Source organism: Poeciliopsis prolifica, unplaced genomic scaffold (assembly GCF_027474105.1).
Source record: "Poeciliopsis prolifica strain line A6 unplaced genomic scaffold, Auburn_PproV2 SCAFFOLD066, whole genome shotgun sequence".
NCBI classification, from domain to species: domain Eukaryota; kingdom Metazoa; phylum Chordata; class Actinopteri; order Cyprinodontiformes; family Poeciliidae; genus Poeciliopsis; species Poeciliopsis prolifica.
This window is the reverse complement of record NW_026562441.1, coordinates 432583-457500: the sequence shown is the minus strand read 5'-3', so window position 1 is coordinate 457500 and position 24918 is coordinate 432583. Positions and strand designations below refer to the sequence as shown.

The following is a 24918-nucleotide window of genomic DNA, read 5'->3' as shown; positions in this document are numbered from 1 at the left end:
TTGTCTGTCAGAAACTGCTGAAGAGCTGCAAACATGATTTAAATATTCCCATCTGTCCTCGGCTCAGCGCTACATAGAAAAAAATCCTCCAGTCACTGAATCAAACTCTCTCTGTGTGTGCGTGTGTGTGTGTGTGTGTGTGTGTGTGTGTGTGTGTGTGTGTGTGTGTGTGTGTGTGTGTGTGTGTGTGTGTGTGTGTGTGTGTGTGTGTGTGTGTGCAGCTGACCTGTCTGCAGGATTTCTTCGGGGATGACGATGTGTTCATGGCGTGCGGGCCGGAGAAGTTTCGGTACGCGCAGGACGACTTTGTGCTGACGCATTCTGGGAAAACAGCGGCCTTCGTGAGCGGTGAGCACCAAAAACACAAACTGAAGGCTGAATTTTTACCTCCGTTAGGTTTGTTTCAAATACAAAATCCGAATAAATATTCTGGATATCTAGAATATTGGTTACTGACCCTGAGCTTAAAAAGCATGAAAGGTTTCTTAAAGGTGACTCATGCTTCGTTGAACAGGTTAGGATGGATTATGTGCTACACAAAACAAGAAAATACAATTTTTTGCACAAACTCATTCTTAGATAATGAGATTTTACTTGTTTAAAGGCCTCCTGTCATTTTAAATCCAAATAATCTGCTGCTGGCCACGCCCTCAAATCAATGTTTGCTTTGAAAAGCAGAAATGGAGCCTCCTTTACAATCAACAAGAATGCAGCAAGTGGTTTCTGGATGGTAAGTCAACACCTTTCCTTGTCTTTTCCAGCAGCCATTGTACAGCACATCTCACCAAACATGCTGGAGTTGCTCTTAGCTTGCTAGGTAACAGGCAGACATTTTTGAAAAGGCTCAAAGGACAGCTGGGAATTTTTTTTTTACATTTGGACTGTTTTTATAAGCAGCAGAAAATGGAAGAATAAAAATGGGAAAAATACAAATTTTGCCCAGTAGGTCAGTAGGTCCCCTTTAAAATGCCTGACAAGCTGATTCTGAAAGCTAATTTTGGCCAAAGTTTTGTTTGGAAAGTGAAGTCTCCAAGTTGGCAGCAGCAGGGTGGCTATCAGCAGAACGAAGCTCAAAACCGACTTTCGGTAGAAACATGAATACATTTCATGGTGCATATGAAAACGTAACAAACTTTTCCGTCCGTCTCCAGAGTGCAGGACCAAAACGCCTCGTCCAGCCGCTCCTCAGAAAACTCCCAAAACTCCCAGCAGCTCCGGCTTCTCCTCCTCCAGGACTCCACCCAAAGGTTTATCCAGGTCCAAATCACCGAGCTCAGGTAGGGAGCCAGGACGCTTATATACCTGTGGAGACACAGGTATAGAGTTTAGGAGCTCCATGGTTTAAGACAAACATAGAAACATACATGTATTTATTCTTTCTGTTGTTTTATGGATCTTAAAATGACTCGGTGACTTTAAACATATAAACACATTTTAACCAATCAGATCGCTCTTTTCTCCGTCACGCAGCCAATGAGGCGTCAGGATCCCAGTCGGCTGTAAAGTCCAACAGATCCAGTCCGTCTCCCACCAGTCCCGGGACGCGACGCAACTTAAAGGTCAGAGAGACGATTTAGTTTGAAAACTCGTTTCCTGTCAGATTGTTTTCCTGCAAAAAAAAAAATTAAAATTCAAATAAACTGATTTAAATTAAGTTATGAAGGAGTTAGTGTTGAACTGTTTTTGCAGCAGAAACTTAGAAGGAAATTTCTTACACATTCAGAATGAGGAAGGTCAGGCTGTTTAACTTTTATTCTGCTGCTAAAGTTAAACAGAGAATAGCAGAGCTTGCCCCCTGGTGGCAGCAGTAAGCTACTGATTCTTTCCTCTGTCCTGTTTTCATTTATAGTTAATCGCCTTCATTTTGCATCAAATTCCAAACACTATGAAGCATTAAGAAAAATGTCTAAAACCTCATCAAATTAAGTTGTGAGACTTAATTTGATTAACAATAAACAACAAAATAATGACAAAAATTAGTTATAAATCCCAAAGTTTTATGATTTTGAAGTCATAAATGGCTTTAAAAAAAGGAAGCTTTAAAAATGTGGATCATTCTCAACAAATATATTCACATTTCCTCAGAAAAAAGCGATTAAAATCTAAAAACATCTTCCCAGTTAGTAATTCTGAAGATTTCCTGCAGCGCTAACTCAGATCTGACCTGGTTTTTATTCCCTAACATCTGTTGTTTTCCCATCAGATCTCTCCTCGCCGAGCGTCTTCCACGGATGTGAACGGCGAAGCCGAGCAGCCGGACGACGCAGAGGAAGGTTTGTGCTTCCATTGTGGTAAAAATGAAATCTAATGAAGATCTTTTTAGTTGTTTCTTAAAAGCATAACAGTTTTTAGTCTTTATTATTAGAAAAACCCACTGAAGATGAAGCTGCATCTTTACTTTTAATCAAAAAGTAAAATAAATGTTTTTGTTTTTTCTGTCAGTGAACGGAAACCGATCTGTTTCGTCCTCCACCATCAACGAGAAATACAAGGTGGGAAAAGTGATCGGAGACGGAAACTTTGCTGTGGTGAAGGAGTGTGTGGAGAGGTAAACCTCACTTTAAACGTTATGAAAGTAATTAAATGGTTTTTAAATTAAATAAGTACATAAATAAAAATGAATCAACTGTTCCTGCTCGTTTCTTTGTGCAGGTCGACCGGACAGGAGTTCGCTCTGAAGATCATTGATAAAGCTCGATGCTGCGGGAAGGTAGCTGCTATTTCCACTGTGCAGAAAATGATTTTGTTATCTGCAATAATCTAAACTAAAAACAAACAGAGTTCAGAAATCATCCAATCTAACTGTTTAAATACATCAGCTTGTGTTTAATGATGAACTTTTTAAAGCAGAATAAATGATCTTCTGGTGAATACGTTTCTCTGAGCAGGAACACCTGATCGAGAACGAGGTGGCGGTTCTGAGGAGGGTCCGGCATCCCAGCATCATCCAGCTGATCGAGGTGGACGAGACGCCCACGCAGCTCTTCCTGGTCATGGAGCTCGTTAAGGTCCTTTAATTAACCTCTGACCTTTGACCCAGAAACCAGTGATCTTAGACCTTTACTTTAAATTAGAAAAGAAAAGTCTTTTCATGGTCAGATGTTAAAGCCTTAATATTGTTTTTATCCAAAACTAAATAAATTGTTAATATTAACCATAGATTAAAAAATTTGAATTTTCTCAATGGTTTTTTTGCACATATTTGTGTTAATTGTTTAATCATCATCGAATGATTAAATGAATAAATAAAAGCTCCATTCTGCACGTTTCACTGGTTTCTGGTTCCTTTAGGGCGGCGATCTTTTCGACGCCATTACCTCCTCCACAAAGTACAGCGAGCGAGACGCCAGCGCCATGGTGTTCAACCTGGCCGGCGCCATCAAGTATCTACACCGGATGAACATCGTCCACCGAGACATCAAACCCGAGAACCTGCTGGTGCAAAAACACCGTCATCCACAGATCTGTTACTGTAACAGGAAGTGTTTCTGTTACACCTGAACTCTGCGGCGCTCGGCTCTGGTTTCGTTCTGCAGGTGTGCGAGTATCCGGACGGCACCAAGTCCCTGAAGCTGGGCGATTTCGGTCTGGCGACGGTGGTGGAGGGTCCGCTGTACACCGTCTGCGGCACGCCGACGTACGTGGCGCCGGAGATCATCGCCGAGACCGGGTGAGAGACAGGAAGTAAAACATGACGGCCATTTTTAAAAACCATTTATTACTTTTAAAGACAACAACAGCAAAAAGAAACATCAGGACAGACAGATGTGACGTCTCCCTCATGCCCCTGCAAGAGGGCAAAAAGCTGCTTGTTTCCATTTTAATTGATGAAATAATTTATTTGGACAATTTAGGTTATGGGAGGTTTATTGTTGTTTTTAATTCTTTTGTGTTTAACTACTTTTATACAAAACAGATCCAACAATCATTCTGCTGCTAAATGAAATATTATTTTTTATTGGTTTTTAATTAAACTATTTAAGCTAAAGTTCACATTTGCAGACATACTGGAGACTAGAAATGATGATAAATACTCATCTCTATGAGTAAATCATCCCATCAGTGGTAAATAACCAGTAATGTTGATGTTTTCGTCCAGTTACGGTCTGAAGGTGGACATCTGGGCGGCAGGAGTCATCGCCTACATCCTGCTCTGTGGATTCCCTCCTTTCAGAAGGTCAGTAAACGCAACATTTTACTTTGACCAGGAAATTCCTAATGAATGTTTTTATCTGCATCATCATGTTATCATGAACGTTTCCTGTTTTGTGATCAAGTTGGCGGGAAGAACTTTGGAATATTTGTCATTTGTGTGACAGGTTATTAAAAATGTACACATTTTTGTAACTTTATTTAGTCATTAGTTGCGCAGTGTGTTTTATTTGTAAGTGTGCTAACAGAAATCTGCTTTACTTTCCGCAGTGAGAATAACGTCCAGGAGGAACTATTTGATCAGATCCTCAGAGGGAAGCTGGAGTTTCCGTCTCCAGACTGGGACAACGTCAGCCTGTCAGCAAAGGTTCGGATCAGTTTATGAAAAATAAACGTCACATATAAACCTGTTAATCTATAGCAAGGTTATGACTTAACAACATGCATAAAAGTCATTGTTGTTCTTTAAAATGAATCAAAATCTCTACATGAATATTTTGGTGAAAAAGAACTGAGAACAAATTATCATTGTCCGTTTTAGTTTGTTTTAGACGAAGGCTTGGTCAAAAAACACCAAAAAACAAATCAGAAATCAAAGTGAACCTAAAAGAAACAATCTGAATCCCATTCTGTTGTCTGTAGATGTTATTAAATCTCAGATCAGATCAGTCTATTTTACTGCTAACGGTCACATGACCTGCTCTTCAGATGCTGATCAGTCAGATGCTCCAGGTGAACGTTGACGCTCGGTTCACTGCTGAGGAAGTCCTCTCCCACCCTTGGGTGACGGTAAGAAACACAAAAATTAACATTTTTCCACTTCGCTGCAGCACTTTGGTTCTTATCGTGTAGAAATGTATTTATGAAGGTGGTAAAGTTGCTGTTTTTGTAGGACGAGGCACCAGGAGAGTCCAACACTGTGAGCGGCCCGGAAGATCACGACGGCGAAGAAGCGCAGGAATCGGATCGTGAATCTCCGATTCTGGAGACGAAACAAGTTCCCTCACCGCTGGTTTAGGCCACATCCCACTGGTCTAAAGGAACCAACATGATGCAGACTGGGAACCAACTGGGAGCCAATTAATCTTCTTAAAGTCTCCATTTATCTCCATTTACCTCCAACCGACTCCCTTTCATTTCTAGGAAAGTAAAACTTTAAATATAGACAGAGGTAATTAAACATTCTCAACTAGTGACTTAATACACACAAAGTGAAGTTATCCCAGCATTATCTTAGGGATGAGATGACGTTTAATCTAAAACCAAACTGTTCAGTAGCTGCATCTCCTTTACAAGTGTGTGAAAAACTGTTGATATCCCATTAATGTTTGGAAAAAACTATTTTACAATTACGACACTCAGAAAAAACACATTAAAATTACAGGTCTTTAAAAATCATGGTGCACCATTTTCCTCAAACTGCTTCCTGCCGTCTTATTTGTCGTTTCCAGCAGTAGTAACATCCAGTTGTTGATCACATAATTTGTGCAATACACTGATTTTGATAAAACCACCTCATCCTAGCTCAAAAAGTTTTATTGAGAAATTTAAACTTTTTTCAAAATTGCTGTTTCCTAACAAAAGATTATTGAAATTATTGGAGCAATGGAAACGCAGCTACTGACAGTCAGACAAATCCACTGCATTCTTACAAATTTATTCAACATATCTACAGGACTTTCCCTCAGATCTAGTCAGAAATGTTAAATAAGTTTGAGAAATTTGCCTTATCTCTCAAAAACTCAGCCAAAACAAAACCCATTATCTCAAAGTGGACTTTTGTAAACTAAACCAATAGTCTTTTATTTAGTTTCTTTTCCCTAAATAAGGCTTATTATGGTTCATGTTTAAGTTTTCAGAAATGGGATTAATTTCTGAATCGGTTTATAGAGTAGCCTTAAATCTATTTTAATTTAGAGCAAACTGAACGAGTTTGCAGTATTTAAAATGAACCCAAAGGTTATTTTCTCCACTTTTCTCTCTCTTTGGTCTTCTGACACAGACTGAATTTAATGGTTATTTACTCCAGACCAGTCTCTCCAGTATTAAGTCCAGTTTATCTTCTGGTAACCGTCCAGAGCGTGTGCCAATTGATCACCAGAAGGTTTTGCACAAGGCCCGGCTCTGACCCGTTAAAACTGGCACCGCTACTGAAACCCATTCATGCTGCTTGCAGGACTTCCATGAACATACAGACACCATCCAGGTGCTGCCGACTCCTTCGATTGGACTGAAGTTTCCTGATTAAATACCATGGTCTGGAATGAACTTTAAATGGGATTTTACTGATTTTACTACAAGTAAGAACTGCTCTGACCTTCTCTGAAGTTCCTGCTAAGCCAGGATGTCTTCCATTTATCTGAAAATATGTCCAAGGTTTGTCTCTCCTTCACTGGAGAAGACTCACGTCGTCTTCTTGCCATCAACCAACTAAGGAGATATTTGAGCACTGTGCCTGTCTGCGCTGCTGATCCAGTCTTTTTCTTTTTCCTTAATATTCCCATCTTTATAAAAATAATGCAGAATCTTTGGAAATATCTCTCTAGAAGAAATAATTATTTTCATATTTTTTGTCTGTTTATCAACTGAAGTTTGAGTTGATTGGAAGAGTCTCGGGAAAATGAAGGCAGCAAATCTGAATTTTGGGTTTTCATTCAGATATAATGAGCAAGAAAGAAAAGTCAGAACTCAAAATGCATCCGTTTACCTTCGCTTGAGCTGAATCCCATTTCCTACTCATCATATCCGGGCTACACTGCAAAAACACAAAATATTACCAAGTATGTTTGTGTAGTTTCCAAGTTTTTCTCTTTGAAAAGAAATTAGAAAGGAACTGTGGAAATGGGATTCAGCCTCAGTCTTTAACCTCTTCATACCTTCACCTACTTTAAGACATTGTGTTTTATTCCTGATCGACTGACTGACGTCCATTTTTATCACCTGAACTTTTCAAGCATCGCTTTAAAGATGCATTTGGACTGAATTCAAGGGCACACTGAAGTCCAAACGATGAGCTCTTTGCTTCTCCTCACTTTATATCATTTTAGATAAAAGGGTAAGACTGTAAATAATGTAGATAACGTTCTGTCCGTCAGTGTCTGTGTGAGTCTGTTGTGAAGTAGGAAAACAGTAGCAGATTGAAGAATAAGTAGTGTTACAAATTAAAAGAACAATCTCATCGTCAATGCCTCAAAACAAAAGAAAAAAAAAATCCTACCTAAAGAAAATGATTTTCCACATAACTAATAAACCATTTTGACATTTCAAATGTAATTTTTAGATAGTTAAAAAAATATTTGGGATTCAGGATTTTCATGTGATGACCTGTAAGGAAAGGCAGCAAACATCCATGAATCTCTTTCTTTTATATAATCATGTTGCATCCAACTAACGTTCGTCTCCATTTGCACTTTTCATAAAACTGTCTGTCCAAAGCTGAGTGTTAGTTTGATGTTTTTGTTTTTAGGAAAGAGGAACTTTTGAAATGGGTGTTTGCATCAATGGGAAAGAAGTTCCCGTCTATAAAACTTGAAAAGAAAGTGTCTGAATAAACACATTGACCTGATGCAGTGATGCAACCTTTCCATGGCCTTTGACCTTTGGTTGGAGCCGCTCACTCAGAGTTTGGCTGGAGGCTCTCCTGAAACTATAAATGTTCAAATTCATTGAAATTCAACCATTCTTGGCACATAGAAAGCCTTTGTAACCAGGCTTCAATTGAAGTAAATATTTAGAAGAAACTGAACTTTAACTCATTAATTTAGGCTGAATTACTTTAAAATGGGAAGCATCTGAACATTACATGTACTGGTCCAGTGGTGTCCAAATGATTCACCTCAAAATTCATTAAATTAAAGTTGCAAAAATTAGATTTTTAAAAATATTTAAAAATATTTTTATGGATTGTATATCATTAAAGATCCAAAACATAAATAGGGCTTTGGAGTGCTACCTTTTAAAATAAAAACCTAAAATTTTCAAATTTTTACTTTCTGTTTATTGGCCAATTGTTACCAGTCTTGACTTGAAAAAATGGCCCCTGACCCACACTTTGTTTTACAAACTCCTAATAAAGCCCAAAGTGATTTGAATCAGGTGTGTCAAGGCACAATTGCAAAAAAAAAAAAGAAGAAAATCAGACTTGCTGATGCAAACAGATTTTCAGCTGCATCAAGATGTCTGCAGTCAAATGTTTTAGTTTATTTCAATCAGAAATATGTATCTGAAGTTTGGCAGTAAAAGTTTCTGATGAGCTCAGGTTGTTATCAACAGTCCCAGATTACTCTACTTATCACTGGCTGTAAAATTGCATCAACTTTTGTTATTGAGATACTAACAAGTCCATCTTTCTGAGCTGTTGTTACCTTGGAGAAAAACTTCAGCCAAACTCTGGATTGGCGACTTGACCTTGACCTTCTATGCCTGCTATGAACCCAGTGGTCTTAATTCTTTTCTCTTTGCTTTATACCAAACCAAGAGGAGCCTTCAGTTGTTTGTCCTGCTAACACCTGAGTCAAAATTGAGAGGAAATCTGTTCAGTTCATGAGAATCTTTGATGACAATGTTTTACTTTTTCAAACTGTAAAAAAATGTTCTACCAAATTTATTTAGTCTTGCAGATAAACTCCTAAGTGGTGCATTAAGATAACTGAAAACTTACAAAAAACATAAATCTAGAATTGAAAGAAAATATTGAAAGTATTAGGGCCAAGTTGAGAAAATAAAATAATGAAATTATGCAAATGATTCAGAATAATATGAGAATGAAATTGTGGTATTACCAGAAAAAGTCATAATATTGCAACTATTTTTTAAATATTATCACTTTAATTTCATATTATTATAACTTTTCTCATATGACTAATCTCATAATTTTAGTACTATATTCTCATTATTCTGACTTAATTCAGAATTCAACTTTATTCTCACATTATTAATGCTTTTTTTCCTCATAATTAAATTTTTTACTTTTTCTTAGTGCAGCCCTAATACTTAATAGTAAAAGTACGTATGCAGCAATAGTTAATATCATCTGCATTTGCACTTAAGTTTGCTGTAAATTGTCCAAAAATCAGAGCTGGACTGATTATTATTTTTTTTGTTTTTGCCACTTTTTTCTGCGTTTTCTGTCTCACTGACAGAAAACCAAAAGCAGAGAAGCAACTCGCATCTTTCTAAACTTCCCATTGAAACCTTGAGGCCAGTTCTCTTTAAATCACAGATAAAGTTTTATTGACAGGCAGTGTTCAGGTTTTATTGATGTTGGACCATACAACGTAGCGATCAAAGATAAGATGGAGCTGAACTGAATTTTTCCCAGATTGAATCAGGTGGCTTTACTTACTGGGCCCTGTTTTTTTGGGTGTGTGTGGATGGGTGTGTATGTGTGCGTGTGTGTTTACTTCATTTCAAGCCTCATTATTATTGATTGAAACAAATTTTCATTTACATAAAGTGACAAAATTCCCAATTTTGAAGGAAATTGATCTAATTTTTCCAAAAAGCAGATACTGAGATTCATGTTCCTTTAACTCAGTTACAACATAGTAATAACTGAAATATATACATTAGATCATTTTTGGTAGAGCGTTTTCTTCCTGAGATGCCTTTGATAAAATGAGTCAAGTTTTCACATGAAGGAAGCGTGAGAACATCAGTGTTTTCTAATGACATGTTTTAATCTCACAATAAGCTGTAATGTTTATGTGTGTCGAGGTGAAAATGTGTATGATCGCTGGGATCTGGGTGAAATGATGAATCCCTTATTTGTTTTGAGAAAAGATTAATTAAACTGTGAAATGAAAGTCTTGCTGACATCGCTGTATACTGTTGTGTTTTTAACTATAAAAACATATTACCGCTGTCATATCTTTTAGTATCAGCTTCCTGCAGAGAGGGGAAAACACCTTAAGGCTCCACTTCCTCATGATTTGGAGACATCTGTAATTTACACTGGACATTGAAAATATACAAACTCTGTTAAAAAAGCTGGACAGACAAGAATAAAGAAACAAAAAACCATTTCCACCTTTAATGTAAGCTATTTTCTGCATGTAAAAACAAGGCAGCAACTTGGTTGAATTGAACAGTTTTCTGATTCACGTTTTGATTCTTCTTGAGTTCATGCCTAAAATCAGTTACTTTGTAGTTAATTGACTTTTAACATTTGCAGTATTTACACTGCAAATCCACAAAATGTTACCAAGTATTTTTGGTCTAGTTTTTAGTGCAACAATTGTAGTGCATTAAAAAAAGAAAAAAAAACCTTTAAGTAACTTTTAAGCAGAAATAGGTATTGTTTTAAGTAAATAATTCCTTAATATAAAAAAAGCACTTCTTCCATTTGCAGATTATTGTTATAAGTGAAATTATATACCAATGGAACTAGTATTTTTTATCTCTATCAAGGAATTATTTACTTAAAACAAGCTTTTATTTCTAGCTGAAGTTACGTGTAAGTCGGTTCTGTCTTGTTTCAAGTATACTAAGATATTTGCACAAGAAACTAGACCAAAAATACTTGGTAAGATATTGTGTTTTTGCAGGGTAGCTAATCATAGCTATTAAGGACCTTGTACAACAGTGTAATTTAAAAGAAAGTGTATAAAGTAATGCATAGAATACTGAAGCATTTGGGACAAGGTCCAGTGGAAGTCTGTTTTCATCCAAGCTCTTTCATTCGATACATGCAAAGAAAGGCTATAACTCTACATTACAAAAATTGTACTGAAGTAGAACAATAGATACAGGAGCTTGTTTCTTCAGTTTGTACTTTGAGGACAATAAATTGCAGAATACCCAATCATATAAGATTAAACCTCCATCTCTTCTCATTGAGAAGAAAGACAGATGAGGAGTACCCCAAATATTTTTTTAAATACACTCAAATCAAGGACTTATTTTCTTTTTCTAATCTCATCAACACGAGTCCAAACACATACACACTCATTCTGGTATCAGTAGGTTTACATCTTCATTGTTTGTAAGCATTACTAGCTGTCAAAATTACACTGTTTTAATCATGCTTTCTATAAAAGAAGTGAATTGGAAAAAATCTCCGGCCTGAAAAAAGTGTTGGTTTTTGCAGTCTGTTTTGCTGTCTTTGACTTCAACCACTAAAGATTTGTTGAAGTTAAAGTTCTTATTATTTTCCACTGGCATAACATCCAATTAAGTTTGAAAACTGTATTAACATTCTGTGAATGTTTAGAGGAGACGTGTTTTCTTCATCACATTTGTCACATGATCCAAGTTATATTTTTGCAGGTTTATATGTGGTCAAAACATGCTGTAAAAGTTCAAAGGGTGTGCTTGTTATGTACTCATAAATACTGATACCTGATAACATAATTATAAATCTCTGCAGTGGTTCCTCCCAACTAAAAAGTAGGTTAACGGATTCACAGAGCTGAACAGCAGAACTTTGAAAAGTCACAGGACTGAATGCTTCTGTTTTTTGAAAGAGAACCTTGTATTTTTCTGCACGCAGGTAGCTTTATGTGTTGTAGAGGCAATTAATGTTTTAACAAACTTTTTGTTGAAGTGGGATATGGCACACAAAGGACTTCAGATGGATTCTCAAGTCTCCTGTTGCATCTGTCTGGATCTACTGAAGGATCCAGTGACTATTTTCTGTGGACACAGCTACTGCATGAACTGTATTAAAGACTTAGGGAAGGAAAAGATCAGAAGGGAATCCACAGCTGCCTTTATTGCAGGAAAACTTCAACACTGAGGACTGCCTTGAAGAAAAACACCATGCCAGAACAGTTGGTGAATACAAAGAAGATTGAACTCAAACACGCTCCAGCTGATCACTGCTATACTGGACATGAAAATGTGATCTGTGACATTTGTACAGGAAAGAAGATGAAAGCTGTCAAGTCCTGTCTGGTTTGTTTGGTTTCTTACTGTGAAAATCACCTCCAACCTCATCATGATGTTGCTCAATTGAAGAAACACAAGCTGGTAAATCCATCCAAGACACTTGAGGAACACATCTGCTCTCGTCATGATGAGGTGATGAAGATCTTCTGTCAAACTGATCAGAAGTGTATTTGTTATCTCTGCTTAATGGATGATCATAAAGGCCATGAAACAGTTCAAGTTACAGCAGGAAGAGCTGAGAAGCAGAAGGAACTTGAGGCAAAGAGAAGAAAAGTCCAGCAAAGAATCCAGGACCAAGAGAAAGATGTGAAGCTGCTTCAACAGGAGGTGGAGGCCATCAATGTCTCTGCTGATAAAGCAGTGGAGGACAGTGAGAAGATCTTCACTGAGCTGATCCGTCTCCTCCAGGAAAGAAGCTCTGATGTGAAGCAGCAGATCAGATCCCAGCAGGAAACTGAAGTGAGTCGAGTCAAGATGTTCAGGAGAAGCTGCAGCAGGAGATCACTGAGCTGAAGAGGAAAGACGCTGAGCTGGAGCAGCTCTCACACACAGAGGATCACAACCAGTTTCTCTACCACTACCTCTCACTGCCAGCACTCAGTGAGTCTACAGGATCATCCAGCATCAACATTCGTCCTCTGAGACACTTTGAGGACGTGACAGTAGCTGTGTCAGATGCAAAACGTGTCCTAGAAGAGCTACTGACAGAGATAAAAACAAACATTTCACTGACAGTGAGTAGAGTTGATGTTTTACTGCCAGAACCAGAACCAAAGACTAGAATTGACTTTCTGAAACACTCACAAGAACTCACTCTGGATCCAAACACAGCAAACAAATTTCTGTTGTTATCAGATAGAAACAGAAAAGTAACATTAATGAAGCAACAGCAGCCTTATGAAGATCATGCAGAAAGATTCACTTATTTTTGTGAAGTCCTGAGCAGAGAGAGTCTGACTGGACATTGCTACTGGGAGGTTGAGTGGAAGGGGGGAGAGATTGAAGTTGCTGTCACATACAAAAACATTTCCAGAGCGGGTACATCAGAAAAATGTGGATTTGGACTCAACAACAGATCTTGGGCTTTGCACTGTGATGCAAATAGTTACTCCTATTCCTACAACAATATTAAAACTCCAGTATCAGGTCCAGTTTCCTCCAGAGTAGGAGTGTACCTCAATTACAAATTGGGTGTTCTGTGTTTCTACAGCATCTCTAAGAAAATGACTCTCCTGCACAGAGTCCAGACAACATTCACTCAGCCGCTCTACGCCGGGCTTTGGCTTCTAGATTACGGAACCACAGCTGAGCTCATTAGAGTTAAGCAGAGTACCAAGAGCAACGCAAGCTGGGTTTTGTAATTTTTTTTTTAGTAAAAAATGACACTTTCAATCCAAAGTTGCATTAAAACTTGCATTAAAAGTCCTGTGAACTTTGTCTTAAAATGTAATTATTTACCAAATGACACTACCTGACAACCGTCACAAACATTAATTAAAATTCCATCATGTTTATGAAAGTGATATGTCAATCTTATGCACAGCCCATAAAACAAAGTGGATGATGTCCAAACACTAAGAAAAAGGGACAACTGAAATTAAACAGTCATGTCTGGATCAACTTTGTTAAAATATGGTTTTAATTTAGTGTAACATCCTGTTTTTGCATTGAGAGAGACTTTTGGTAATTAAGTATTTGCAAAGCTACAAGGTTATTTTAATTCTGGCAGTAATGTGATTCCTTATCATTCAATCATGTACAATTGATTTTTAAGGCTCATTGGATAAGTAGAATATTTATCCTTCACTTTCACACTGATAAAAAAATCATGTATTTGATTTTTAATCAGATTGATGCATTTGTTGATCATTGACATAAGAGTCCACTGTTTATGAGGCCTTATCAAATCAATTAATTGATAAATTAATACTTAAAGTCCGATGAAAGTATTGCACTGATCTAAAAGATTAATGTGGGATGTAAATAACTTTCTTAAGGTCATTCAGGAAGATTTGACACTAAATGTTCAAGATTTGAACTTTGGTATTTAAGAATGCTGTTAAGGTTTAATTTTTACTTGTTTCAACTGGAAAAAAAAAAAATTTCTGCGACTCAAATCGTAGAAACTGGAAAGATTTTTATGTAAATGTTTATATATTTTCCATGTCCTCTGTTTCTGAACTTTAATGTCCTATTAACACAAATCTGGGAGAGAAGGTCTGTAAGCATTGTGTAAAGTTTAAAGATAAAAATGTTATTCGACTCTGTGTTATTGTGTTTTAATCAGATGTGGATTGGATGATTGTTTAACACATGAATCATTTCAGAAACTAATGAATTATCAACAGTTTATTGTTTTGCTTAGCTGATCCTTATGTTTGCTTTTGATTTCTTTTTAAATGTTTTATGAAAATAACTTCTTTAATTTTGTTTTGATCACAAAACATATTGAATTTACTGGGTCATGTTTTCTTATACGAAAAGAAATGTTGAACATTTTAACTCTGCTCATTGCTACTAGAATATTGAAAGTTGAAGATGAATTGAGGATGGATGTTTAATAAAAAAGGAAAAAGAACTGTTTACTCATGGTTACTTATTACTTCACTATTATTCAGCCTCCTGAAAGGCAATTCTGACTCAGCCACATCTTTCATGGCAACACAAAGTCATAAATACATTCCAGTGCAGAAACACTATGCAGCTGCTACAAAAACTTTTCCAACACAATTGAGCAACTTACTTAAAAAACAAGACACTTAATTAAGCCAAATCTATGGAGAACATGAAAGACCAACACCAAACAGAAGAGGTGACCTTAGATCAGCTTCAAGTTTATTTATTTACCACATTTCCAATCACTCAAGTGCTTTACCAACTAAACAACAAAAATATACAATAACCTGAGGCAGTTTTTGTAATAAAAATATATAAAAGAAAATTAAACAATCTGACTAAAACAAACAATGACTAAGGTTGGTAAAGAACAATGCCCATAAAATTGGGTCTTTAGTAGAGATTTAAAATGTCCCTTTCTTGAAGTGCGGTGTAGAGCTGGAGACCCAGGTACAAGTGACAGACGAATGTTTAATGATGAAAATAATCCAAAAACAGTCCGGAGCACAATCCAAAATTAGTCTAACAACCAGGCAGTACGGCTGAGTGGAAGCCAGGGCTCAATGCCCGTAACAAGTGTAGAAACGAATGGACAACAGTATGGCAGCTAGACAGAATAGATACTGATTAGAAGCTGGGGCCCGACCAGGACCAAAGAACACAGGTGGAGTTAAATACACAAAGGATAATCACGAGACAAGGGAATAATCAAGGCAAGACAAGACAACACAGAAACTCAAAATAAACAGAAAAACTCAAATCAACTCAGAGAAAACCCAAATCTTTACAGTCCCAGTGTTTGTGCAGATCAGACTGAGCCAGAGTCTGAGAGCTGCAGCAAGTTAAGAAGACTTTAGAATAAATAAAGTCAGTTGTGAGCTGGAGCTCATGGTTCTTACTGGAGCGTAGAAAGATAGGAGCTGAGATTACATAGAATGGGATTGGCTGTTGAGTGATTTAACCCTCTCCAGGCAGGTGTTGCAGGTTTGCAACAACTTAGCCAGTCTTTTCAAGTAATTTGAACCTGAGAGGGTTAAGAAGAAAAAGTAAATTAAAATTTCATACTGTGTGTAAGAGGAAGCTAGTGCAGTGAGGCCAACACTGGGGTTTTATCCTTCTGTTTCATTACAGTCCACAGGATCAACAGGTCTACCATTATTAGATGAGGCATAACAAGTGCAACTGCTGCAGTTGTCTCACAACTCACAGTAGTTTTTACTTCACAAAATGGTAAAAATAAAGGAGTTTTTCTTAAGAAACTAAAACTGCCCAATTTATCTACACTAATGTCAAAATTGTATAAAAAGATGCATACATGCATTTAGGAGTACTAACTAATGAATCCCATGCAACACACTACTTCCTCTATTATTAATTATGGCCGTATGAAAAAAAGCAAATAAATTTTTATGTCTAAGATAAGAAATTCGTAAATTTTAGAAAATTATTATTATTAGGTTTTAAAATAATTAAAAACAAAAATCTTTAGTTTAAAGAGGATGGATACATTTTCTGCTATACTTGTGTAAAACTATGTTATGAAAAACCACTGAATTTCTAAGACATTTGTGAGAAAAAAATGCATCTAAGATTTTATTTCTGGTATTTTCAGTGTCACTGTAAAGATTGCCATGCCTTTATTTCTCACTGTCTTTAACGTAGAGCCTTTAAAACCACAAAATCAGAATATTTTTCTATATAAACCCTAGTGCTTTAAGTGTTACGTTTAAGTTATGATACTTCTCAGATATTAATTTCTATCTACCTGTAGTCATCCAGGACATGACAAAACTAAAAAAGGTTTAAAACTAAAGCAACTTAACAAGTTTCAATAATATGATTTAATAAAACCTGCTCTTTGCAGTTTTTCAGTTTATTGTGATATAATTGCAATGAATTCTGTTTTTTTTTTGTCTGTTCTCGGCTCAAATGCAGAGCTGTCGGTAAATCCTCAGCTCCTCCCTAACGTTTCAAACTCTTCTCATTAAAGTAAGAGTTAAAGGGATAAATATAAATGAGATGTTTACTACCTTTGACAAAAAGCTTAAGTCTATACAAAGCAATGTAGCCTGTTTTGCTAGTTCTGATTTCCATGACATCCCAAAGCAGTTTATCAAGATTCAGCCAAAGTAATGGAATAAACTGCAGTCTGATCTTCATTGTTAATCTATTTCTTCTTATTGAGCAGTGAATGTAAATAAAATGTGTTACATGTCTTTTGCTTTAAGTATTTACTAACTGGAGGGTTTTTTATTTGTGCTGAAAGGCCACAGTTAGCTCCTCCCTTCAGCGGCTCTAGGGGAGCCTGTGCCTTCAGTGCTGCTGTTGGTCCTCCTACACGTTGGGAGGAACCATTGATCTAATGGTGGGGGAATGTAAAAATGTATTCTTATTTTCTAAGATGAATGAAAAATTTATTTCGTTCTTTGTTTCTTTTGCCTTTTTATATTGAGCCTGTTTAAAGGCAGACTTTATTTAATCTTTTTTTTTTTTCTTTTGGGGAGGTCGGGGAGGATTTTCCAAGATTGGGGAGGTCCAGATCCCTTCCCGACTCCAGGATCTAGTCTATGGGAGAGCCGGAAAAGCAAACAACTTCTTTTCCTGAAGTGGAGTCCGTTTAGCGTTTCCACCACTGTTCAGTTGTTTAAAAAGATTTCTTTGTTCCTACTTTCTAACAGGTGAGAAATCTTTGTGATTGTTATGATCTATGTGCAGCAAAAGGCAAGAGGTGACAAGTTAAGTGGATTTGGCTTCTGGAGTGACTCATTTGGTTTCTTTGTAAGAAATTAAACTTCAGAGACTCTCACTGGTATTCAGAGCTGCAATGGAGCAGCCAGGATATCAAATGGATTCTGTGAAGTTCTCCTGCTCCATCTGTTTGGATCTACTGAAGGATCCGGTGACTATTCCCTGTGGGCACAGTTACTGTATGAATTGTATTAAATGCCACTGGGATGGACAAGATCAGAGGAGAATCCACAGCTGCCCTCAGTGCAGGAAGGAGTTCATACCAAAGCCTGCTCTGGAGAAAAACTTCATGTTAGCTGATTTGGTGGAGGATCTGAAGAAGACCGGACTCCAAGCTGCTCAAGCTGATCACCGCTATATTAGACCTGAAGATGTGGCCTGTGATGTCTGCACTGGTAGGAAAATGAAAGCTGTCAAGTCCTGTTTATCTTGTTCAGCTTCTTATTGTAAGAATCACCTCCAACCTCACTATGATGATCCACCATTACAGAAGCACAAACTAGTGAATCCCTCCAAGAATCTCCAGCAGACCATTTGCTCTCATCATGAAGAGGTGATGGAAATTTTCTGTCGCACTGATCAGAAGTGTATCTGTTATCTCTGCACTATGGACGAACATAAAGGACATGAAACAGTCACAGTTGCAGCAGAAAGAGATAAGAAGCAGAAGAAGCTCCAGGAGAGTCGACAACAAATCAAGCAAAGACTCCTGGAAAGAGAGAAAGATGTGAAGCTGCTTCAACAGGAGGTGGAGGCCATCAATGTCTCTGCTGATAAAGCAGTGGAAGACAGTGAGAAGATCTTCACTGAGCTGATCCGTCTCCTCCAGGAAAGAAGCTCTGATGTGAAGCAGCAGATCAGATCCCAGCAGGAAACTGAAGTGAGTCGAGTCAAAGATGTTCAGGAGAAGCTGCAGCAGGAGATCACTGAGCTGAAGAGGAAAGACGCTGAGCTGGAGCAGTTCTCACACACAGAGGATCACACCCAGTTTCTCCTCAACTACCCCTCACTGCCAGCACTCAGTGAGTCTACAGGATCATCCAGCATCATTGTTCGTCCTCTGAGACACTTTGAGGATGTTACAGTAGCTGTGTCAGAGATTACATATTTACTGGAGGACATTCTGAAAGACACATGGACAAACATCTCACTGATGATCACTGAAGTGGATGTTTTACTCTCAGAACCAGAACCAAAGAGCAGAGCTGCATTCTTAAAATACGCACAAGAAATCACCCTGGATCCAAATACAGCAAACAGATTTCTGTTGTTATCTGAGGCTAACAGAAAAGTCACAGCAATGAAAGAAGAACAGTCGTATCCTGATCATCCAGACAGATTCACAGATTCTTTTCAGGTTCTGAGCAAAGAGAGTCTGACTGGACGTTGTTACTGGGAGGTGAAGTGGAGAGAAGGAGGAGTTAATGTAGCCGTTTCATACAAGAACATCAGTAGAGGAGCTTCAAATGTTTTATTTGGAGCCAATAACAAATCTTGGTCATTTAGTTGTGACACAGACAGTTACATTTTTACAAACAAAGTTGAAACTCCAGTATCAGGTCCAGTTTCCTCCAGAATAGGAGTGTATCTGGATCACAGAGCAGGTATTCTGTCTTTCTACAGCGTCTCTGAATCCATGACTCTCCTGCACAGAGTCCAGACCAGATTCACTCAGCCGCTACATGCTGAGCTGAGGAAAGCTGGAGCAGCTCTCACACACAGAGGATCACACCCAGTTTCTCCTCAACTACCCCTCACTGCCAGCACTCAGTGAGTCTACAGGATCATCCAGCATCAAGATCCGTCCTCTGAGACACTTTGAGGACGTGACAGCAGCTGTGTCAGAGCTCAGAGACAAACTGAAGGACTTCCTGAGAGACTCATGGAGAAACATTGAACTGGCAGTTACTGATGTGGACGTATTGCTGTTTAGACCAGAACCAAAGACCAGAGCTGGAATCTTACAATATTCAACCGAAATCGCTCTGGATCCAAATACAGTAAATATAAATTTGTTATTGTCTGAGGGGAACAGAAAAGTAATTGTGGGTGACAGACAGCATTCTTATCCTCACCGTCCAGATAGATTCAGTGACTGTTTTCAGGTTCTGAGCAGAGAGAGTCTGACTGGACGTTGTTATTGGGAGGTGGAGATGAGAGGAGGTGTAGTTGATGTAGCAGTTTCATACAAGAGCATCAGCAGAGCAGGATGGTCAAAGGAATGTTTATTTGGATTCAATGACAAATCTTGGTCTTTGCGATGTGACAGAAACATTTCTGCATTTTTGCATAACAACATTAAAACTCCAGTACCAGGTCCAGTTTCCTCCAGAGTGAGAGTGTACCTGGATCACAGAGCAGGTATTCTGTCCTTCTATAACGTCTCTGAAACAATGACTCTCCTCACCAGAGTCCAGACCAGATTCACTGAGCCACTATATGCTGGAGTTGGACTCTGTAATGACAAGTCCTCTGCTGAGTTGATGAAACCTAAATAGTCAGATGGTTAAAATGTGTATCTTAGTTTCTGTCTCTTTAGTCTCCATCATTGTTGTCGTTTCTTCAATGCTCAGAAATCAGCTGTCTTTCTGGAGCTACTTTCTCATCTTGTTTGTTGTTTTGTTGATTTTGTTGTTTGTTTCGGTGCTGCCCCTTCTGCTTTCTGTTCAGCCATGGTGACTATAACTGCTTTGAAGGATTTTGATTCACCTAAGCTAATCACATCTACATTTATTACTTTATCAGAGCAAATGGTTGTTAAAATCCACACAGCAAATTCAAAAGTGTTTTGGTGAGAACTGTAAGCCCATCATCATCCTCATGATCCTCATGATCATTTTGATTATCTATTTGTGTAAAACTAACAGTTTTATCCTGCAAATTACAACTGTAACGAATGGTAGGTAATTTATAACACTGCAAAGGTGCAGTTTAGAAAATCCTGTTTTTTGTCCTCAGATCTAATTTACCACAGACATTTAACAATTACCTTATGTTATTTTATTTTCCAGCATGTAAGAAACTATCAGTCTGTGTTACATTGTTTAAGAATTTGACACTGTGAGACATTCATCACATCAAGAAAAACAGTTATTTATGCTAAACAAAACTTGTTAGTGTGAAAATAATGAAGAAATGAAGTAAAAGCAGAGCTGATCTTTTCTTGTCTATTTTAATTACTGTAAAGAGTAAAAAAATATAAATAAATAAATAAAAATGAGCATTACTTATCATGGGTTTTGTCTAGTACTTGTAAATGAACACTAGATGGCAGTATAAGGCAGAAAAACCAGGGTAAAGGTTATTGGACCAGGACTAATACATGAATTAAGGAGCTTATTTATAAACCATGGCTTGGTTACTATTTCTAAATATTGTATTGTATTATTCACAAACATATGAAACTTTGTTGTTGTATCACTGTTTCCAGAATGGTTACTGAAGTGAATATTTGAACGACTTGAATAATTATAAATTGAAACAGCTCTACTTTCTGTGAAGAAACATACTGTAAACCATATTTTGGTAAAATAATTAATTGCATTGTGGTCTAACTGGTTGAGTGGTGGACAACACCTGAATATGTAAATATTAAAACATTTATCCATTATTTTATGTCTTTGTTGGAGATTACATATTTTAAGGTTTGGAAGAAAAGTGGAAACTTTACATCTGTTAAAATCCCACGTTAGAAAAACCAGGTTTTCCCTAAAGTAGTGTTGTGTCTTATAGTATCTATCAATTATGAACTCAGCTGGTAAAGTATAGTCTGGTCCAGGCACATAAACCAGGGCAGCATTGATCTGTCAAGAACACAGTCAAGATGTAATAATGTTAGGTACTGTCGGTTTCACAAACCGTGACATAATCCAGTAGCTACTACGGGGTGGTTCAAATGAACCAAAATGTTTGACTGAATTTTCAGAATGAAACATGCACGTTTGGTTAATTTGACTCTTACCTAAGAAACATTTTTTTTGGTCAAATTCAATTCTCTAATGTCAAAACTTGCTCAAAGTGTACAAATCTTTACTGTGGAACAAACACTTACTATTGCAGAGTTAGTAAATGGTTCACATAGATGAATAATATTAACACTGGTTACAGTCAGTGTAAATGGTGGGAGCTAAGATGCATGAAAAACAAATGGAACATTAAATATGGTTAAACGGAGGCCAATTTCAGTCTGAATTGAAATATTTCAAAAGCTCAACATGAAGTGACAAATTTAACTGCAAGTTGAAGCCTAAAGAAATCCCTCCAAAGCAGAAACTGCTGCGAAGCTCCTCCCTTTTATTAAACAGAGTTTCAGCTCTGCTGCTTCATTTTCTGGTTTTTCCCGTTTAACTCATCTGAAAGCTTTAGTATCAATAGGATCCTTGAGCTCAGAACACAAGCTGCTGTAGATCAGCAACAAGTTGGTGTTTGTCTTCTTGTGAGACATATCTACTGGAGGAAAAGAAACTTCAGACATTAAGTTTGTTGAGAAGTGAAATGGCTCACAGAGGAAATCACATGGATTCAGAAAAATTTTCCTGTTCCGTTTGTCTGGATCTACTGAAGGACCCGGTGACTATTCCCTGTGGACACAGCTTCTGTATGAACTGCATTAAAGACCACTGGGATGGACAGGATCAGGTGAAAATCCCGAGCTGCCCTCAATGTAGGAAAGGTTTCATACCAAGACCTATCCTGGTGAAAAACATTGTGTTATCAGAGTTGGCAGAGGATCTGAAGAAGACTGGACTTCACGCTGCTCCAGCTGATCATTGCTATGCTGGACCTGAAGATGTGGCCTGTGATGTCTGCACTGGGAGGAATATTAAAGCTGTCAAGTCCTGCCTGGTCTGTATGATTTCTTATTGTGAGAATCACCTCAAATCTCACTATGATGTCCCTGGACTGAAGAAACACATGTTGGTGAATCCCTGCAAGAATCTTCAGCAGAACATCTGCCCTCATCATGATGAGGTGATGAAAATCTTCTGTCGTACTGATCAGCAGAGTATCTGTTATCTCTGCTTAATGAATGAACATAAAGATCATGAAACAGTCCCAGCTGCAGCAGAAAGAGCTGAGAAGCAGAAGAAGCTCCAGGAGAGTCGACAACAAATCCATCAGAGAATCCAGGACCAAGAGAAAGATGTGAAGCTGCTTCAACAGGAGGTGGAGGCCATCAATGTCTCTGCTGATAAAGCAGTGGAGGACAGTGAGAAGATCTTCACTGAGCTGATCCGTCTCCTCCAGGAAAGAAGCTCTGATGTGAAGCAGCAGAGATCCCAGCAGGAAACTGAAGTGAGTCGAGTCAAAGATGTTCAGGAGAAGCTGCAGCAGGAGATCACTGAGCTGAAGAGGAAAGACGCTGAGCTGGAGCAGCTCTCACACACAGAGGATCACACCCAGTTTCTCCTCAACTACCCCTCACTGCCAGCACTCAGTGAGTCTACAGGATCATCCAGGATCAACATCCGTCCTCTGAGACACTTTGAGGACGTGACAGCAGCTGTGTCAGAGCTCAGAGACAAGCTACAGGACATTCTGAGAGACTCATGGAGAAACATCTCATTGGCAATTTCTGATGTGGATGTATTGCTGTCAGAACCAGAAAGAGAACCAAAGAGCAGAGCTGGATTCTTAAAATATTCAGAGAAAATCACTCTGGATCCTAACACAGTACACAGAGAGCTGTTATTATCTGAGGATCACAATAAAATATCAACTTTGGATGAAGAAGACCACGAAGACCAAGAAGATGAAGAACATGAAATAGACGGAGTAGAAGATGTAGAAAAAAAAAAGAAAACAAGAAGTGAAAAAGCAAGAACAAAAAACAGACAAGCAACTAGAAGAAGAAGTGCTTTATTCTGATCATCCAGACAGATTTAGTGATATCCCTCAGGTCCTGAGTAGAGAGAGTCTGACTGGACGTTGTTACTAAGAGGTGGAGTGGAGCGGGGAAGGAGTTGCTGTAGCAGTTTCATACAAGAACATCAGTAGAGTCGGAAGAACAAATGAATGTTTATTTGGATTGAATGACAAATCTTGGTCTTTGATTTGTTTCAACAATGGGTACACTGTTCATCACAGCATTGTGCCAAGACCTTCTATTTTCCAAAAATTAAAATTTCCATCCAAGGCTGTGGGTGTTAAGAGGCGGTGATTTGAATGCACTTCTTTAATGTTTGTAAAAATTATAATTTATTTCTTTGAAAAAATAGTGACAAAAAAATACATAATTAAAGTGTCTTAAAACATAGTCAAAATGAAAATTAATCTTAAAAAGGTGTCCAACAAAATGCTCCAGAAAAGTGATCAAAATATCATTTTACAACCTCCCCTCAACACACCAGACATTTACCAAACAAATTTTTTCCCGCACCCAGCACCAGGTGTGTTCTTAATTACTCAAATTAATGGGAGGGTCTAACAATTAACATAGTCTTACTCTAAACAATTCCAAACACAAAAAGTATTACAAATGTCAATTCTAAATCAACTTAAATATATTCTAACTACACAAAAAAGAAACTAAATTGTTACAAATTATAATTCACAAAATTTAACATAAATGGCCACGACACATTGAAACTCCAGTACCAGGTCCAGTTTCCTCCAGAATCGGAGTATATCTGGATCACAGAGCAGGTATTCTGTCTTTTTACAGCATTTCTGGAACAATGACTCTCCTCCACAGAGTCCAGACCGGATTCATTCAGCCGCTACATGCTGGAGTTGGAGTTTATAATGATGGAGTCTCTGTTGAGTTCAGTAAACCTAAATAGGCAGCAACTATTTGATCCAGCTGGTTAGAATGTGTATTTTACGTTCAGTTTCTTTGTCATTTCTTCATTGCTCAGAGATTAGAGGGCTGCTTCACATATGTTGAGCCAGGTTTAAGTAATTCAGGTGATTACACGTCCTCAGATGTCTTCAGTAGACCAATGAGATCAATCATCGATTCACTGACACTATGCTACATAAATTGCATGAGCCATGTGTCTCAAACAAACATCTTTTGATGAAGGATTATGAGGAATTGAAGCACATCATACTAAAGAAAAAAAACTGCTGCTACAATGATAGTGGACTTATTGAATGCGTAATTAGCTTAAAATAGACATCTTCAAACCATTCTTAATTAAGAAAAGGTTACAAACATACCTGTCATTTACTCAAATAAACAACTTTAACCACATAAATGAACAGTGGAAGTCAATATTATGTTGACATGCTATAAGACAGAATCATTCGTCTTTCTCTTGTTTTTCCACATTTCATTGCTGTTTAAATAGTACAGAGCAAACAGAAAAACAGGTCAAGATTAAATGTAGAACATTTGCAGCATCTGGGTAGTATGTGGATAAAATTTTGACTACTATATGTGAATCACTTATACTAATAATTTAAAGGCTCTTGCCTAAATCAACTTTAGTTAGCTTTACTTGTGCTAAACTTATTTTTTGAATTGTGATGCTTTCGTTTTGAACAGGCAATTTCTTGTTTAACTGTCTGATC

At 37.6% G+C, this 24918-nt stretch overlaps 3 protein-coding genes and 1 pseudogene across 3 annotated transcripts in view; all 4 read left to right on the top strand.

Moving 5' to 3' along the window:
- Window positions 1-9966, top strand: part of LOC129351275 (serine/threonine-protein kinase DCLK2-like) — a 20707-nt gene extending 10741 nt beyond the window's left edge. The window contains exons 4-16 of the mRNA XM_055020169.1: window positions 222-348; window positions 1152-1277; window positions 1471-1559; window positions 2204-2273; window positions 2443-2548; window positions 2653-2710; window positions 2889-3008; window positions 3292-3438; window positions 3537-3670; window positions 4100-4177; window positions 4423-4519; window positions 4861-4941; window positions 5045-9966. Coding sequence (XP_054876144.1) covers window positions 222-348; window positions 1152-1277; window positions 1471-1559; window positions 2204-2273; window positions 2443-2548; window positions 2653-2710; window positions 2889-3008; window positions 3292-3438; window positions 3537-3670; window positions 4100-4177; window positions 4423-4519; window positions 4861-4941; window positions 5045-5170 — 1359 coding nt within the window. The 3' untranslated portion in view covers window positions 5171-9966. The remainder of the gene's footprint in view (window positions 1-221; window positions 349-1151; window positions 1278-1470; window positions 1560-2203; window positions 2274-2442; window positions 2549-2652; window positions 2711-2888; window positions 3009-3291; window positions 3439-3536; window positions 3671-4099; window positions 4178-4422; window positions 4520-4860; window positions 4942-5044) is intronic.
- A 1622-nt stretch (window positions 9967-11588) lies between these two features.
- Window positions 11589-14120, top strand: LOC129351278 (tripartite motif-containing protein 16-like; annotated as a pseudogene).
- Window positions 14121-17318: 3198 nt separating this feature from the next.
- Window positions 17319-19239, top strand: LOC129351279 (tripartite motif-containing protein 16-like). The gene has a single exon (XM_055020171.1). The coding sequence runs from the start codon at window positions 17480-17482 to the stop codon at window positions 19175-19177; it is 1698 nt and encodes a 565-aa protein (XP_054876146.1). The 5' UTR covers window positions 17319-17479; the 3' UTR covers window positions 19178-19239.
- Window positions 19240-21897: 2658 nt separating this feature from the next.
- Window positions 21898-23614, top strand: LOC129351285 (E3 ubiquitin/ISG15 ligase TRIM25-like). Its single transcript, XM_055020179.1, has one exon. The coding sequence runs from the start codon at window positions 21898-21900 to the stop codon at window positions 23269-23271; it is 1374 nt and encodes a 457-aa protein (XP_054876154.1). The 3' UTR covers window positions 23272-23614.
- Window positions 23615-24918: the final 1304 nt, after the last annotated feature.

Coding starts and splice junctions, on each gene's coding strand:
- LOC129351279 (XM_055020171.1), top strand. CDS start 17,480: ATGGAGCAGCCAGGATATCAAATGGATTCTGTGAAGTTCTCCTGCTCC.
- LOC129351285 (XM_055020179.1), top strand. CDS start 21,898: ATGGCTCACAGAGGAAATCACATGGATTCAGAAAAATTTTCCTGTTCC.